The 18,309-nt window shown below is 41.7% G+C and overlaps 1 protein-coding gene across 1 annotated transcript in view; it reads left to right on the top strand.

Moving 5' to 3' along the window:
* Positions 1 to 18,309, top strand: part of LOC101621539 — a 38,622-nt gene that overhangs the window by 312 nt on the left and 20,001 nt on the right. Inside the window, exons 2-4 of the mRNA XM_012734165.1 lie at positions 8,629 to 8,822; positions 8,899 to 9,254; positions 9,342 to 9,875. Coding sequence (XP_012589619.1) covers positions 8,629 to 8,822; positions 8,899 to 9,254; positions 9,342 to 9,875 — 1,084 coding nt within the window. The remainder of the gene's footprint in view (positions 1 to 8,628; positions 8,823 to 8,898; positions 9,255 to 9,341; positions 9,876 to 18,309) is intronic.

Raw genomic sequence — 18,309 nt, 5'->3', positions numbered from 1 at the left:
CTGTTCGAGGACACCAACCTGTGCGCCATCCACGCCAAGCGCGTCACCATCATGCCCAAGGACATCCAGCTGGCGCGCCGCATCCGTGGCGAGCGGGCGTAAAAACAAGCACGTTTGCTCGCAATTGAAAAAAGGCTCTTTTCAGAGCCACCCACAATTTCACGTTTAAAAGTGGCTGTAACTTCACGAGATCTAAATGCATTGACAGTAGTCCTTGAAAGTATAGAGGAAAGTTATGCCCTTGGGGGGGGTGTAGGTCTTAAGCTGAGTCATGCTGGCTATATCGAAATACTAAAAAACCTGATACACAGTTATTACTTACAATGTAATTTGTAACTAAATATAAAGTGAGATGGTACCTAAATTACAACAGAATGTTACAAATCCAAGTTGAATGTAACAAAACAGGTTAACAAGTTCCAGTTTCTCAAATTTACAGCTATCTCAAACAAGATAAAAGCATGGTTTATTACTTTGGTACTGTGATGCTTTATTTTTCTATGACTTTACATACTCCATCTTCAAATATTTTTTGTTACTTTTTAAAATAATATACTAGTTTATTTTTACATCATTTTTTACTTTTTTTTTTCATCTCAATCGTAATCCCAGTGGGTTTCCCATCACCAAGTCAGCCATGTGCCATCATCATCATAGTCCAGTGCACTTTCCTCCCCCACTTTTTGATCCCATTCCCCACTCCACCCCCACAAAATGTCTGTTATATATATGGCTTGCACTTTCCTCCCCTCTCCCCCCACTTTTTGATCCCATTCACCACTCCACCCCCACAAAATGTCTCTGGTATATATATGGCTGTTCATTATTATTATTTTCTTGTTTGGTCCTGCTATGACTGAAACCACTCGGTATTTTTCTTTTTCTTTCTGGCTTATCTCACTAAGCATGATCTTTTCCAGCTCCATCCGAGTTGCTGCAAAATACATGTGTTTTTTTTTGTTTTTGGTAATTTATTTATGATTTTTTTTTATGAACCCAAAATCTGGGGAACAGGTCAGAGGTGTGGGGTGAGAGGCTTCACCAGAGACAAGAATGGAGAGCACAACAGGCAGACTGTAAAGTGTACTGAGGAGGGGAACAGTGGTTGCCCTGGAGCAGTCTTCCACCTTTGGGTCACCTCCTGGCCCAGAATTGTATGTGCTGCAGTGACCTTGCATAGCATCATAGTACTGTGCTTTAATCCGTTGTGCCACCTCGGAGGGCCCTATTTTTTTGTGATTTCTATATAGATATAGAATTTAGAGCTCTCAAAATTTGTTTTGATGTCAATTAATTTTTTTTTTGATTGTTCTCAGATTTGGGAAATCTTTCAAGATGTTTGCACATGTGAGTTGTAAAAATCGAAAGTGTTATTCACAATTTGACTTCTGGTGTAACAGGGTAGTTCCCAGGAAAACGGGAAATACCAGGTTCTGTGGCCCACCCAAGGGAGGGTGGAAGTGAGCAGGGAGGAAAAAATGGAGAAAGACTGGAGAAGGAAGGAAGCAAAAAGACCTGGAGGAGGTGCATGGAGCAGAGACTTGAACAAGCTGTGCTTGCTTTTTGGTCCTGGAGTGGCTGAAACAGTTGTGAGTGAGAGACCCAGGGAGAAGTTAATAATGGAAGCTTTTATCTTGATTTTGATTTTGTTCTTTTCCTTCCAGTCCTGTCTTGCTGTTTTTGACCCTTCTTTATGGGTACCCATGAGGCAAATTTTTGGGCCTAGCTTTGGGTCAATCCGGTTTGGCTGGACATTTATCCATGAGGGTATGGGTAACTTCAGGTATTCGATTTGGAAACTAGATTCTTCTTTTCTGTTTTGCACACTGGTGGTATTCAAGCTCCTTTCCATTAAAGGTCTTATATGTTTTGCCTTGATGCTGCAGATGGCAGAACCTATTTAGCACAGTCAATATTGGGAGTTCTAGGGTGCCCCTCTCCCTGCCCTGTAACAGTTCTGAGCATTTCAAGTCTTGGTTCTTTCCTACCCATTCATTCCCACTGCTGGATGCGATGGATATGAAGGACAGGGCTCCCTAATATGTTCAAAAAGGCCTTACAATTTGGTATGTGGACTATTGTAGCTGAGGTCAACTGAAACCCTGTAAGGCCAAAATGAAAAGGTATGATTCCTTTAAATTACTTAGAAGAATAAATATAGGGCTCTGGTGAATCCTCTCATCCTCCACATCTCTGGCCTATACCCCAGTTCTGTATGAATAAATAAATCTTTAAAAAAAATGAAATAAATATAGGGGCTCAAAGATACTAGTGGAAATAAACTTTCTATCTGAAAAGCTTTTGTGTAAGGGAGGGCAAACATCTAATTACAGAGCAACTGATCTTCATCATGAGTCATCCTTCTAGTGATGTGTCCCCCTCCTCTCTCTGAAATCCAGACATGGCTCTATCCCATTCTTGAGATCAATCAAGCTACTCCCATTTTTACTCACTCATGTTGGACTTTTCCTATGTTGAATCCCTGTCTGTATGTAATTATTTTTCCTCACACTAATCTGTCTGACGTTACTTCAGTTAATTTAGTAGCTCAAAAAGAATGCAAAGGGGAACATTTTCTCTCCTCCCCAACAAATACATAGATGTCATCATGACATCTAGTCTTGCATCATCTTGCTCAGAATCCAGATGAACTTGTCAGTGAGCATACTTTTCCTTGAAGTCATTCTTATATCAGATTGCCTAGCAACAATTGAGCTATATATGAACATGTCTGACAATCACATTATACATTTCAACCCCTTACTAAATATATATTTAAATAAAGTTTCTCTTATTCAAGTCCCAGATATGCACAGTAGGATCCAAATAGACAAAAGGTGAGCTGTATTTGAAGGAAAGAGCATAAAAATAAGTGTTAACGAATTATTATTTAAATAAAATTGTAATTCTAAGAGACCAAGTATAAATACTAGTAGGGCCCCTCCCAAGGCCTTGATGTTGTGGAGCCAGACATTTGAGTTTTGTTAGCCTCAAGGTAAATCTGCCTCTAGGTAATGGCTATGCTCTTCCTCATTACACCTGCTTGGTTCTAAAATGCCTCAGCAGAGCAATCTAGGTGTTTAGAATCACTAACCCTGGATGATGTTCTGGCCTCTGAGACAAACTCTTATTTTGCATGATGCTTTGGATGATAGTATCAGGCTCAGAGAGATAGCAGGAGGAAAAAATTAGGCGGAGGGTCAAAGTCCACTCTGAGGAATCTGAACATTTTCACCATAAAGGTGAACTCCCTGGGATAACTTCATGTTATAGATCTGTTCTGTGCTCATTAACCATTTCCTTTACAGTGGACTCCATCATAGGAAGAAACTAAAAACCATGGATTTATTGGAGGAGTGAGTACAATAGCTGACATTGATAGTCTATCATAGGTCACAAGTACCATGTGAACTAATTGACCTGACTTACTTGTAATTCTCATAACTCTGAAAGAACAAGTTTTCTCACTGTCTCCATTCATAAATCCACACTCCAACGTCTTATCAATCAAAATGATAAGAAATGAATGAACAAATCTAATTTCCTCCTGGGTGGCTACTAAGTCACAGAAAACGGGGGCCCTCCCTAGTGGTGCAATGGGTTAAAGCACAGCACTATGAAACTAGTGGAAACTGCTTCAGCAGGAGTCTGAACCTTGGCCAGGGAGGTGACCACATGACTTGGCAGATCTCTCCTGTCTCACCTGCTGCTCCGCTCAGCAGTGTACTTTGTCAGTCTGCCTGTTCTGCTCCCCACTCTGTCTCTAGTGAAGCCTCTCACCGCCCCTGCACTTCTGGCCTATACCTCAGTTCTGTATGCAGAAATAAATAAATCTTTAAAAGAAAAAGAAAGAAAGAAAATGCACTACCTCAGAGGGGAGATGGAGGAACTGCTCTGCTTAAATTCTATCATCACAGGCCTCTGTCTGTCAGAGGCACAATATGAGACAAAGAAGGTAAATGGACCCTAAGTAGCATCAGGTCAGGTCTTAAGAGATGTTCTCTAGATACCATAACAAGGGCAGAATAATAATTTCCTTGGAAATCTTGGGATTTTGCTCCAAAGCAAGTATTTGCTTGTGTCTTCTCCATAACTTTTAGTACAGACCTCTCCTGCAAAAGGCTATTAGCAATACCTGATGATTAAACACTTAATATAGGGCTAGACCAAATAGAGATGCGCTTTATATGTAAAATACACACCAGATCTTAAAGACAGGTCATGAAAAAGTTAAAGCTCATTAATATTTTAGATTAATTACTTAAAATAATATTTTGATCATAGGAAACTAAAATATGAAAATAGATTAGTTTTTTCTTTTAAAAAATGTGGCTACAGGAAAATTTTAAATTGCATAAGTGTTTTGCATTTCTGTGGACTAGCACTAGTATACAGAGAATACTTATACTGGATCTCTGATCAGAAATTAGCTACATCCTTAAATCACTAATTCTCAGTAATGATCCAATTTTAAGTAGTGATCACATCATCTCAAAGTGCATTATCTAGAATGTGTTTGGAAAACTGGAAAGCAGTTAGTAGCCGTGCTTGCCACGTTCTAAATTAGAGCTCAAGAAAAGCTAAACCAAGCTGTTGTTGCCATTGCACCCTAATTCCCTGCTCCCTTCCGAAATCCTCTAATAGTGTAATCCAGTCTTGCACCAGACCTGCTCACCTCTGTCACAGATTTAAACTACAAAGTCACTTTCTATATTTCTTTAGACGCAGAAGAAATGTTATTAGAGCTTTCCCTAAGAAAAGCTATTTAATTTTTGAGTCATGAGACCACTGTGTTCCCACAGAAGAAAAAAAGGTGTAAACCATATCTTACTAGAAGCCTTTAATTCTGCTACACTTGTATCATACACAGACATTTCAATAATTGTCACGATTGCATTATCAGTCAATTTCGCTTATGCAAAATTCATTGCCATTTTGGCTAATGAGCTATGTGGGGGCAATTACTTGAATATGTTATTGCCATATTATTTTATAATAAGTGAGATGCTGAAATGTTAAATGCTGAGATGTTGATGTCAAGATAAAATGCAGGTTTCATGAACTAAATAAAATCGAGGCATACATATTTCCCAACATGATTAATTTTCGACTCAAGTGAATGACTCATTCGATGAAAGTCAGTCAACTATCTGCACAATTGTGAGGTAATGGAGTAAAAGTAAAAAACATGAAAAACACTGAGGAAGCATTCTTGAAGACGAAAGCCTCGGCAAAATTAGAGATTTTTATATATTCGATTTTTAGAACTACTTTTCATTTGAAAGCAAAAGACATTCTTAATCTATACAAATATATTTGCAGGACACATTCAACTTGGAGTCAATTGTACATCCTATAAATTGACATCCCAAAAGGCATTCACAAAGTTTGAAGAAAAATTAGAGAATCACTTTGTTACAGGGCAGGGAGAGGGGGCACCACTGAACCCCCAAACCTGCCTGATCCAAATAGATATGCCATTTGCCGCATCAAGAGAAAACATGTCATACTTTAATGAAAAGGAACTTTAATACAGTGAGTATACAATACCAAAGACAAAGAATGTAATTTCTAAATCAAACATCTGAAGTCACCAATCCCCTCGTGGGCAAAAGTCCATCCAAAAGGGATGGGCGCAAAGCAAGGCCTGAAAGCCGTCACCTAAAGCACCTTCTGGCCGGGACTCATGGAAAAGGGTCAGAAATGGCTGGACAAGTCTGGGAGGAAAAGAACAACATCAAAATCAATATAAAACACTGCCAGAGTCACCTCCCTACAGGTATCTCACCCACATCTGCTTTAACCAGTCCAGGGTGAAGAAACAAGCATGGTTTCTTCATCACATGCTTGCTGCTCCACATGTCTTCCTCAGGTCTCCTTCTGGCTCTCCATCCTGCTTCCTTCTCTCGTTTTCTCTCCTCAGTTCCACCCTACTTCTGGGTGGGGCAGGGAACCTGGAACTTCCCGTTTTCCTAGGGACCACCCTGTTACAACTTCTCTTAGCTTAGTTTGATTCTAGCCCTGTCTTACATTAGATGTGGTGTAGAAATCAACCAAATGCAAGGACTTGAAAGTAACTGAAGGAGAAAGGAACCCTAGGTCATGCATGGTGCTATCACCATAATTGAGAATATATTGGGAAAGTCTTAGTCTTTCTGCAGCTTGACCCAATCTGAACTAATAAGATGGCCCCAGTGGCAGATGTCCAGGCGGCTCAAAGAACCAGGAACAAGGAAGATGCTGAGACCCAGACATTGCAGCTGTCCATTGTTCTCTGCACTTTGGCTCCATTCTACTCTATTTCTTCATCAGATCCCTGGGTTTCTCTTACATTGTATTGAAGAAGACAACTCTCCACCCTTAACATCAGTTCACTCCAGTTTCTGTACCTAATTGACAGTGATTGAGCAGGAAAAAAATGTAATAGTTTCATATTGGCCCAGTGATCTCTGGATCAGTCAACAACATCCTTTTGTCAGAAATCCTTCCTTGCTGAAATGTCACTCCACAGATGACAGTGGCTATTAAGATACACTGGCCATCAAATTTTAAATCAAAGATAAAGACCAGCCTATTTGAGATCAAGAGCACTTCAGTTTCACTCTCCATATTATCGGAGAGCCAAATACGGTTAATTGTGCTCTTGAAATGGGCTAGTGGAAACAGATACGATCTGTCCGTGTAAAGACACACATAATCAAAGACTTCATGTGAGAAACAAAGATGTTATGTATCTCAAACATTTTCACATTTATTTTGTGTTGAATGATAATATCTGGGGTATATCGGGTTAAATAAATTATATTAGTAAATTATTTCACCTCCTGTTTCATTTTTCCTTATATATGTGGCTACTGACAACACTGTTCCACAAATTATTAATTCACACATGCATAGATCCTTTCATTAACTGAGCATCTTCAAAGTACAATTTATGGGCTAGTGGTGCTCAGGGAATCTAAAATATCATAGATGGCTATTTCTAACAGGAGCACAGAAGGTAGGATAGGATATCTGGGAATAAAGGTAATAAAAAATGTGAAGATATATTTGGAGAAAAATATCCTCAACAGATACACAATATATGAACAAATGGAAAAACATAAAATGTTCTTAGGAAAACTCAGTATCTCCCCAAACAAATTTCTAAATATGACACACTCCCCATAAACAACCAATAGGGTGATAAGGGTTTTTTAAGTATGTTGGGGAGCAGGGGTTGAAAGGGGCATGAGGGGTGAAGGTATCTTAAAGTACAAAAGGAAAAACAAAGCTAATCGAACAAAAAATAACCCGGAAATTCTGAAAAAGAAAGGTAAGAGGGAATTCGTTGTATCAGTTGTAAAAGTTATAAAGGATGTTTATTAAACATTCCATTATTTTTTAATTATCTACAATGGGTCGTGCATTTTCAACATTGAAGATAGCACTGTAAACATACTTAACATACTTAAATTGAGATTTCATCTTAGAAATGACCAAAGACCTAAAGAAAAAAGTAGGAAACCAAAAACTAGCCCACTTATCCTTGGAATTTAGCTTATCAAAAAGGAGGCATCTCTCGTGGGGGTGGGGCAGAGATAAGAGGGAGAAATAGAGAAGTGGTTGGAGTGTGTGTGGGGTGTGTGTGTGTGTGTGTGTGTGAGAAGATGGTTCCATATATTTAACAGCAAAACAGGAGTTTTAAATGCAAATTTCACAAGTTACTGGGAGAAACCACGGGGCAAGTGTCTTGTTGTGATCTCAAAGCTTTTTCAGTTCCTGATTCTGAAGAATGCGAAGATTAAACTTTCTCAGGTCAGTTGAACGGGGCTGGGCTCCACAACAAAAGCGGCCACACAGGTCTTAGGAACCCCCCGCCCACACCCCCGACCCCCGAACCTGCTTCAAGAAAATGTGTCCATCAGAACAGCAGAATTAAAAACAGGACGCTGGACTTCCTCTATCCCGGAGAATCAGTGAAACGAGGAACGCACAGACAGCACTGTTAATGGGAACTAAAACCCCTTATTAGCGATCATCTTCACCCATACACATTATCAGTCCTCTGTTCTCACACAGAAACATTTGGAATGAACAAGGCACGTCAAACACCCTAACTGTTTCAGTTTGTCTAGACTGAGCACAGACCCGCCTGCCAGGACAAAATGGCCGACTAAAGTTGTGCTTCGTTTTCAAAGCCGTACCTTAGCCCAAAGCTTCCTCACACAGGATCCCTGGGACCTAGTCTCTTCTCAAGAGCTGGAAGGGCTCTTGCTGCTGCTGCGGCTGCATTTTAGGAGGGTTTTTGCTGCTGCTGCCAAGGCAAAGGGGAATTAAAAAAGAGGAGAGCAAAGAGGGCCCCGCCCACTGTCTTTGCGGGTGGAATACCGACACCGAGACTGACCACCTGACTGCGAAAAACACGGCCTTTAATACATGCCAGGCACTAAAGTCCGAGGATTAAAGGGCAAAAAACCAAGAGAAGCAAGACGAGAGGGGCCCAGCCACTCACCAATGACATGCGGGCTGACAGTGACGGGCTGCGGGCGCGGGCCAACCCGCCGGCGAGGCGGGACTTTTGAATGACTTCCCAGTCCAATCGGAAGCCCGAGAAAGTGCCTAGTGGCTTCGCTGCTGTCTCTGCAGTTCTCACAGCCGGGCTGGGCGGGGCGCGCAGATGACCCCAGTCCCTGACGGGAACTGGCGCCCCGACCGACCCGACCCGAGCCGAGCCCCGCAGGGCGAAGGGCAGGCCGCAGGGCGGGGGCCACCGCCTCCGCCGCTCGCGGAGCGAGTGACCGCTGCCCACCCCGACCTTGGAGTGCGCGCTACGGGGCTCGGCAACAGGGGGTGTTCGGCTCTTTTTTTGAGACAAGTGGTGGCTCTGAAAAGAGCCGTTTTGGGTTTCGGAAGCAGGCGTCCTGGCAGCCTACTTCTTCTTGGATGCCGCCTTCTTGGGCTTGGCAACCTTGGGCTTGGCGGCCTTGGGCTTCACAGCCTTGGCCGCGGGCTTGGCAGCCTTCTTGGGCTTGGCAGCCTTGGCCTTCTTGGGGCTCTTGGCTACTTTCTTGGCCACAGCCCCTGCCGGCTTCTTCGCCTTCTTCGGGGTCTTCTTGGCGCTCTTCTTCGGGGTGGCCGCCCCCGCAGGCTTCTTGGCCTTCTTGGCCGCCCCCGCGGGCTTCTTGGGCTTGGCCGCGCCCGCCTTCTTGGCCTTGGGCTTGGCGTCGCCGGAGACCGCCTTCTTGTTGAGCTTGAAGGAGCCCGAGGCGCCGGTGCCCTTGGTCTGCACCAGGGTGCCCTTGCTCACCAGGCTCTTGAGGCCGAGCTTGATGCGGCTGTTGTTCTTCTCCACGTCGTAGCCCGCGGCCGCCAGCGCCTTCTTGAGCGCGGCCAGGGACACGCCGCTGCGCTCCTTGGAGGCGGCGACAGCCTTGGTGATGAGCTCGGACACCGGGGGCCCGGACGCCTTGCGGCGCGCCCCGGCGGGCTTCTTGGCCGCCTTCTTCTTCACCGGGGTCTTCTCCGCGGGGGGCGCGGCGGCGGGAGCGGCGGGAGCGGTCTCCGACATGTCGAAGGTCTGGACTCGGGTGCAAGTGGCGAAGCGCCGATGGGCTGCGCGGGCCGGGCGCCGTATATATAGAGCGCAGGCGCTCGCTGATTGGTGCTCGGCTCGCCCGCCTGGCTGGCAGGCTCGCAGCCGCCGCGGTGCGCCCAAGTTGTGTTTGTTCCACTTCACAAAAGGGGCAAAAAAGGAAAATGCCCCGCACGAAATCACCCGCGTTTGGTCGGGAAAGGATCCGAGAAGCCTCAGGCTTCGTGTTCTCCGTTTTTTCCCCCTGCAGCTGCAAAGACAAAGCGCCCAGGCGCCCCCAATTCCCCCAACTCCCGGGGAAGTCCAGGGCACTTGGAGACCACTTTCTGTTTTTCTTCTAAATTACCTATTCGCTCCTTTGCCCCTGAAAGTTCTTTTTCTCAGGGATGGTTGGGCACATGCTTCCCTTCTTTTGGGGACAAAACCGAAAGGTTTTCCACCTAAATTTTCACGATAATTCTGTTTCTTCGCAAAGGAAGTAACACAGGTCCTCTATGAATTCTGCGTACAGACCCACAGGAACTGTGGACTGGGACGAGGATTCCCGGGCCGGTCCAAAGCACTTAGGACGGCATGGGTGTGGGCTCGTGAGCCTTGGGCGGGGGTCCTGCGTGGCGGGTGCTTAAAGACTTAAATCTTTCAGTTGAAGTCACTGAAACTATCAAATCCCTCTTTTCATAGTTGGGGGCGGGGCACTCTTTGCTTCTCCACAGGCGAGAAATTGGGCTGTTTTTAAAAAGCTCAAGGGTCCCCCTCTGGGTTGTGCAAGGCAGGGGGTCTAGCCCCAAAGAATAGGGATAATTAGAGAAGAAGGGAAACCTCCGAAGCCTGCAAAGAACCCTGCAAAGACTTGGCAGCGGGAGACATGGCGATGATGTGTTGTCAGAGAAAACAAGCGTTTATTTATTTTGTGTGTGTGTGTGTGTGTGTGTGTGTGTGCTCCACCAAAGAGATGAATTTCAGCACATGAAAATTCAGTTATTCCCAGTAGCGATACCTAACACGTCATAGTTGAGGTGGGCATTCTGGAAAGAGGAACGCAAAGATAGTGATAGATAGAAAGTAACTGACATCAGCGTATACCCTCTAAGATATAAGAATCTAAGAATTCTAAGAGGAATTATAGTCAGATGTGAAATAGAAAAATTTAGATGGCAACTTTTTCAATAAAAATGGAAAAGCACTAGGATATATACATTGGTGAGACCATTTCTCGTGCTCTAAAGATGACTTATGTATTCTCAAGTGTGCTTTACTTCTAGTTTGCTACTTCGTATTTCACCCTCTGGTCCCAAGCAATTGCCGTTCCTGTTTTGAGGGAAGAGGCTGAATAAACATTCTGCTCATAACATTTAATATAATCGTCAGTTCATAGTGTGGGACAGAGGAAGTTGTCCAAATCACCAGAAATTCCAATTCAAATGTCGTCTACATGGAAATATACATTAAAGATGTGACACTTAAGTTGTGGTAGTCAAAATGTGTTATGCAAATTACGTTCAAAGGAGGTATCTTCTTTTAGAATAAGGATAACACCATGGCTTCATTGAATGATGCTCATTCAACTTTTGGGAACTGTGTCTACTACCGGGAATTAACAGCTTAATACGATTAGTGATGGGTGAGTTAGCAGCTATGGAAAACCACATTAGACCATTAGACCTGCCATCCATCAGTGTGACTTTGGGCATAGGAAACCTCAGAAATGATTGAACAACTGAAGCCCCTTCATCATGTTAATATATTTTGGTAAATAACAATAAAATAGCATGCCACTTTGCTCTAATTCTGTGTGCGGTGAGGCGGCCCCTACCCGGGGTCTTACATTATGCAGACACTTGATTCCCTTCAGAGTATGTAAAGTTAAATGTTCACTCGTGCAAATAAGCTATTTCCAGTAGAAAGGGCAATTCCAAAACTCATGATTGCATTGTTAAGAAGGACATTAGGACATAACACAATTTTGTATCTGACTTTTCAGCCCTCTACTATTCTTTCATTCCTAGACGAAATACAAATTTCACTCCTTCATTGCCTGCTTTGACCTGGCTTTTTCAAACTCCTGGCTGCCTCATTAATAACTTTGACCCAAAGCACGAACTCCATCTATGTAATACTTGTATGAGAGTCATTTTAACTCTGAAAATTATACTTTGACACTTGGTGAGTTAGTTCATCCTAACAGCTATGAAGCAGACTTTAGACACCATTCTGAAAACTGAAAGATACAAAACCCTTAACCATAGATCTGGTAAATGTCCCCAAAAGTCTCAGGTTTTGAAACAAGATTAAACAAGATTTTCTTAAAAGTTTATTAAAAATTTGCTCCAAGGAAAATTCAGATGAAGGGTGTGGTCTTCCCACTCCAAGTTAACGGCCTCAAGATAACAAGCAGTAAATTGAGGAATATTGAGCAGTAAATTGGTTAACTATTACAAGGCAATACACTGTATTCCTCGATTGCCACACATCCTGAATATGAGGCGTCGACCAATTTTGCTTCATGGTGTTCGGGTTCTGGAGCTGGTAGACAAAGTTAAGTAAGCAGAACAGAATGTCAAGTCAAAAGTCTGTCCAGGAGCTAGAGGAACATCAAGACCTACACAAATAAGATGGATAGCAATTGCTGGAACTGGTGGTAGGCTGCAGACGGGAAATGACAAGTAAGTTTTCTTTCACTTGTCATGACACTAGTCATGCTCTTCAAGCCCTTTCTCACATGGCTTCAACAATTTCAAAAAGTTAAACTGACCCAGAAGGAAAGTACTTATCCACAGTGAGAACATATTTCTTTATACATCTTCCTAGTCTTGGTCTGTAGTGAAACAATCATAAAGCACAAGATGCAAACATATATTAGGCAACAGTCTTTATCAGAATAAGTGTAGACCCTCACAGGGGCTATTTTGTAAGAAACATGGATATAGGAGGTTTAATAGATTCGTTTAGACAAACAGCTTCTTTAGTCCTAGTCCATCGCTAAGTCATGCCTTAACCTTTCTCATGCTTGCTGACTAACCGTTAAACACAAGACACCAGGAGATCATTAAATAGTGGTCAGCCAAGCAAAGTGTTTCCTCTCAAGGAATTTATACCCGGTGAGACTGACACAGACATGCACAACTCATATAGTCTGAGGAGTCTCACAGGAAAGACACAGATCCCTGAGAGAATAGAAGAATAAAGAAATTCTTCTATTGCACTGGCTACAACTTTTTCTTCAAGTACAGCTGGAAAACCAGACACATGAAAACCCCTGAAAACTTGGCTTTTGAGGCTTTCGGATTTCAGGACTACTATATATGCCTCAGAATTAGTATGGGTCTTCAATAGTTTTGCTAATGCAGGTTACATGAAGAGAGAGAGATGAACTGCATTAGAAATTAAAACTGCGTATTGAATTAAGTAATTTAGTAATCGTCATCTTTATTTACTAAATATTTACTAAATTTTATAAAATGAATATGTTCATTTAGAACTATATAATTCATAGTTATAGGTTGTTAATAAGCAGATAGGTTATAAATGTATATTCATTTCTATTCTATACTGCACTATATATTTGTATCTATAATACTATATATAGAATATCTATGATACATGATATATATGTCACACATACAATGCTTACACACATCTTGTACTCTGTGCACCTGTAAATACATGGATATACATGTACACATATTATGTACATATATGTGTATATCATGTAAGATGAACTCAAAGTTCCTATTCCTGACAGTCCCAGATTAATCTGAGACTTGAAAAGTTACCTGCAGGTGAAACAGCTAAGCTGATAGTGCAGTGAAGACTTTTGACCCCTCCTGGTCCTGTCCCACTGAGAATGCTTCAGATCTATCATCAGTTTGCTGGTTTTATCTTTTTCCTGACCCTTTGTTTGGCTTCTCTATAGTCCGCATATAAGTGATACCATCCCATACCAACTCCTCCACTGACCAGCTGGGTGGCCCTCCCAGGAGCTCAGCCTTGCCCGACTTTCATTTCCTCTTCTAGAATAGCACCTCTTTAGGAAAAAGGTAAAGGTTTAATTATATAGCATCGGCATGTATTTCCTGGAAGAGCGCTGAGCAAACAGTAGGCTCTTATTGTAGTTTTATATTCCCACTAGTTCCTTGCACCATGAGTCCTTACCATTTAGGCGTGATTCTGAGGAAGTTGGTATTCTCCATCTTTTAGAGGATGGGTGAGAACAGACCATGTTCAACAAATTGTTTCACTAGATCTAATGATGGGTGGTGTCCCCCTGGCTGCATCTGAAAGGTCATACAATCTAGGCACTAAGCCAAGAAAAAGTCTAGCAAGAGAGGGAATTGGGCCACCTGAGAGGGAAGGTGTGTGTGTAGACCCGTGAACATGTGTATGCTTTTATGCATGAGTGTCTGCACATGAATGCAGTTGTGTTGGGGAATGGTGAGTGTGCACACAACCCAGGAGCGTCACCGTCACTCCGAATGTGCCCCCAAATTGCTGGTCTTATATCTCATTCCTTGCTCACCGCTCCATGAGCAAAGATGATGGCAACGCTCTCATAGTCATTCAGTCCTTGCCTCCTGGACTCTGGTGTCTGCACACTCTCAATGGCAGGTAGGTGTGGCTATCCCGGAGAAGTGGCTATTCCTTTACCCTGTATCTTTTCACTACTGAGCTCACATAAACCTGCTCACATTAAAGAGTATCTTCTGACTAGAATCAAGTTCTTATTATGTTGGCTTACTTAAGGCCTTATAGTTATGCCTCTGCTAAAATATAGATTTCTTACATTTTTCATAGCTGTTGATAGAGCACTTATATTTTCCTCTTAATTGCGTGAAATATTCCAAGAAAAATACAAAGACTGACTCAGAAGCTATGATTCCTTGGATTTAGCTTTGCCATTTACCAGCCGTATAATCTTAGACAAGCTAACTGACTTCTCTGTACCTCAGTTTTCTCATATATAAAGTGGCAATGCGGCCCTCCCTGGTTGTGCAGAGGGTTAAAGCACAACACTGAGACTCTAAAGCCACTTCCGCCAGAGTTCGATTCCCGCCTGCCCCGGAGGTGACCACATGGTGTGGCAGACCTCTCCTGACCCGCCCGCTGCTCCCCCTCAGCAGTGTACTTCATCCATCTGCCTGTTCTGTTCCTCACTCTGTCTCTGGTGAAGCCTCTCACCGCCCCTGAGCCTGTGGCCTGTACTCCAGTTCTGTATGCACAGATAAATCTTTAAAAAAAAAAAAGTGGCAATAATACTACCTATTTCACAGACTGTTATAAAAATTAATGAGCTTATATTGATACAGCTTTTAAGACAGCACTTGCCATTTTGTGAGTATAACATTGTGTATACATATACATGTATACATGAATATATACATGTGTTGAGTAAGATGTTAAAATTTTTTCCATACATTCTTATGGTCACATCCGCAACTGTTGACTTGAGAATGCCAGTAATGAAGTCATTGCATGCAACAATTTCATTCTTCTTCACCACCATCCTATACCTACCATTAAGTCACTGGCATTTCACCAAAAAGACAATGGAGATTAAGATTTCAAATTTGCTCTAGGGTAGCCCTGCTAACTGATTATAAAACATGCACCCTTAAGCCCACACACTAATACAATATAAAGTTGAAGGCGAAACTTTTGTCTTTTATTTATAAAGTGCAAACAATTTAAAAACACCCAAACTATTACCTACTTACCAGTTTTTTAGTGAGTTGTAGGTGGTTGCCTTCACTCCTGTAAATGTCAATACATCCCTGTGGATCTCATAATTCCCCAGCAAAGGTATTTACAGTACATTGTGCTGTTTGTTATGATGGGCATTAGATGGCGCTCTGAACCAACCAACGCTAATTTTGGAGGGTTGATTCTCTGGCCTTTTACTTAATTATTGACCCCTAGTTAGTTACACACTTAAATGTTTTCCTTCTTCTGGGGAACAGGAACTATTATTCCCATTGGACGGGTGATGAACTGGTAAACTGCTGGTAGGCCTAAGACTGCAGAAAGTCCACAGGCAGACAAGAACATGGAAGAAACAAAGGCTTGGATTTTTTCTATGCTAGATGATTCACTCATTTTGTAAACAATCATCAATCCCTTTCTATAGGCCAAACACTGTGCTAGGCTGGGGGATGGGGAAATAAGACAGGGTTTTGGAGGATGAAGATCTAGAAACTGGTAGTTAATAGTGGTGGTGAGAAGAGTAGACCTGACCAGGAGAGAGCAGTCCATTTACCTGGATGGAGGCTAGACAGTTTCACAATGGCAACTAAAACAAGACTAAATTACTTCTCTTTTGAAAGTAGGAAAATGACAAAAGAGAAGTGGTTGTGCTAAGATGATGACACTAACGCTGGCTCTTGCCTAATAGCAAACAGAAGCATGAAATGACCGGTTCAGGCATGTGACTTGTGACAAGGTTAACAGATATATAATAGTGATAATGTATTTACAAAACAGTATGTGCTAGTAGGGATAAAACTCTTTCAGGGCTTTGTAACTTTGCTATGTGTTAAAATCAATCTAGCATCTTAATTGTAATAAATGCAACCCCCCACGAAAAAAACCAAAATTAGTGTAGACTGAAGTGTTGTTTGTCTAAAAGTCCAACAGCTGAAAAACTTCCCCAACTGTTATTTTGCCATCGGTGAAGACTAAACATAAATGAATTAATTAAATTTTAAAAACTCAGTTGTTAAGTAGCCATTTTTTTTTAAATTCTAGGTGAATAGGTGAGTATAAAGGTCTTTTCCGACCTTAGTGTTTCCAAACTTGTTGAGCTACTGAAGACAATTTAATAAGTAGATTTGCTTATCCATCCCAAAGAATTTACAAAGTAGGGTGCTGTTTGTGCAAATAAACACTAGATGGAGCACCAAACTGAAACTGGCGGGACAGAGACTATTCAGGCTGTGGGGTGTCATTACTCATTTGACCTAACACTGTCTTAAATTTACTCATACATAAAGTCCTTTGATGACAGAAATGATAATGACCCATAATTCATGATCACAGGATTGAGTGAGAAGCTGTGAAATTGGAGAAAGGACTCAGAGCTGTGTAATCGCCACGTTGGTGGTCTGGACCTTTGGAGTCAGAATCATCCATAGAGAGAAATAAAATGTCAAATGAACTCATGAAAGTCACTTTTGTGGATTTGTTCACTTCCCTAAGCAATTATCCAGCAGGGTAGATAAAGCTCACTACACGTTCAGAGCCTACAGTTTAAAATGAAAAGCGAAAAGACCCAGAAGAGAAAGTGCAGGAATGTTTTAGCCTCAAGATAGTGTGGGGTAAAGACCATAAAATAAAATAGCCAATTTACCAAACATGGGAGTGGAAATAGTCTCTCGGAGAAGACACTGCAACTGTGCCTTAAATGCGAGTAGCGAATTAGTCCGAAAAACCCTGGGAACCTACAGAAACCGTGTATGGTTTATATTTTTAATTTTTAATTAAAGATTAATAGTGAGATAACCACATCATAGGTAACTATATGAGTATATGACCTGTCACCTGGCAGAGAGCATCTCTTTGGGCAAGCAATGCTATTGATAACGATAATGTTATTGTTATTGCTACTGTTAAGCTATGTAATCATTACAAACATGGCTTTGTCATTATTTTATATCAGGTACTGTGCTGAAAGTTTCATTGGTCAATTTTTAAATTTTTTTCATTTAATTCTAATTATCACTTTATGAGATAGCTGTTATCATTTGTTTACAAATGAGAAAATGGAAACAGAGACTTTAAGTAGCTTTACACTACAACTTTGCCTTGCAGGCTAATTCTAATTCACGTGTCATTGAAACACATATATATGCTCAGATACAAGAAGCAGTGTACAAAGACTCAGGATGTACAAAAGTGAGCCCAGGTAGACTATTGCTTGTCTCATTAGTAACAAAAATATATAGAGACATTTTCCATTGAAATAAATTAAATATGGAGGACTTTTTGCTTTGTTAATCATTCTCAGTCTGCTGAAAGATAACCAGAAACAAGAGTTTTCATTGTATTGGTCTCAACTCTTCCCAGCTGAACCAGACATTGGACTTAGAGTATGTCATGAGTTCTGATGGGAAATAAGTGACCCTCTAAATTAAAATGTACTATAGACAGTCTATTCCTGATCTGTCAGGTCTGTAAGTATTACCTGCTAGTAGTGTCTATTTGTTAACAGTTGTAAGAGGTTAATCATACTAAGTATCATTTGGTGATCAGAAGTTATTGCCCCCATTTACCAGACGATCTGTTCGAGGTTCAAAGGAGCTGGAGTGAGACCATTGTCCACAAAAGGCCAGAAACAAGCAATCAGGTGTTTCAATTGTAGTTAGCTAAATTTGCAGTAAGAGATAGAATTGTCAGGGCACTACAGACTTGTGGAGGGAGCCACCCTATTACCCTTACTGGTTATGGTCACAGAACTCCTGAAACCCGCCGCTGCCCCTTTCTAGGGCTTATCTCTTCAATGGGAAGAGAAAGAAACTCCTTGCACACAAGGAAGTTTTGAAAATGAAATGACAGAATGTCTGTATAAAATTTAGCGTGCATTCTAGCAAATATAGTTTATTCCTGCTACTATCAACACTCATTCTATTTTTATTATTATTTAAAGGCATGAATTCTAGGTGAATAGGTGAGTATAAAGGTCTTTTCCGACCTTAGTGTTTCCAAACTTGTTGAGCTACTGAAGACAATTTAATAAGTAGATTTGC

This window comes from Condylura cristata, unplaced genomic scaffold, assembly GCF_000260355.1.
Source record: "Condylura cristata isolate star-nosed mole 26May11 unplaced genomic scaffold, ConCri1.0 scaffold00048, whole genome shotgun sequence".
NCBI lineage: Eukaryota > Metazoa > Chordata > Mammalia > Eulipotyphla > Talpidae > Condylura > Condylura cristata.
The sequence above is the reverse complement of the archived record's forward strand: the minus strand, read 5'-3'. Positions and strand labels throughout refer to the sequence as shown.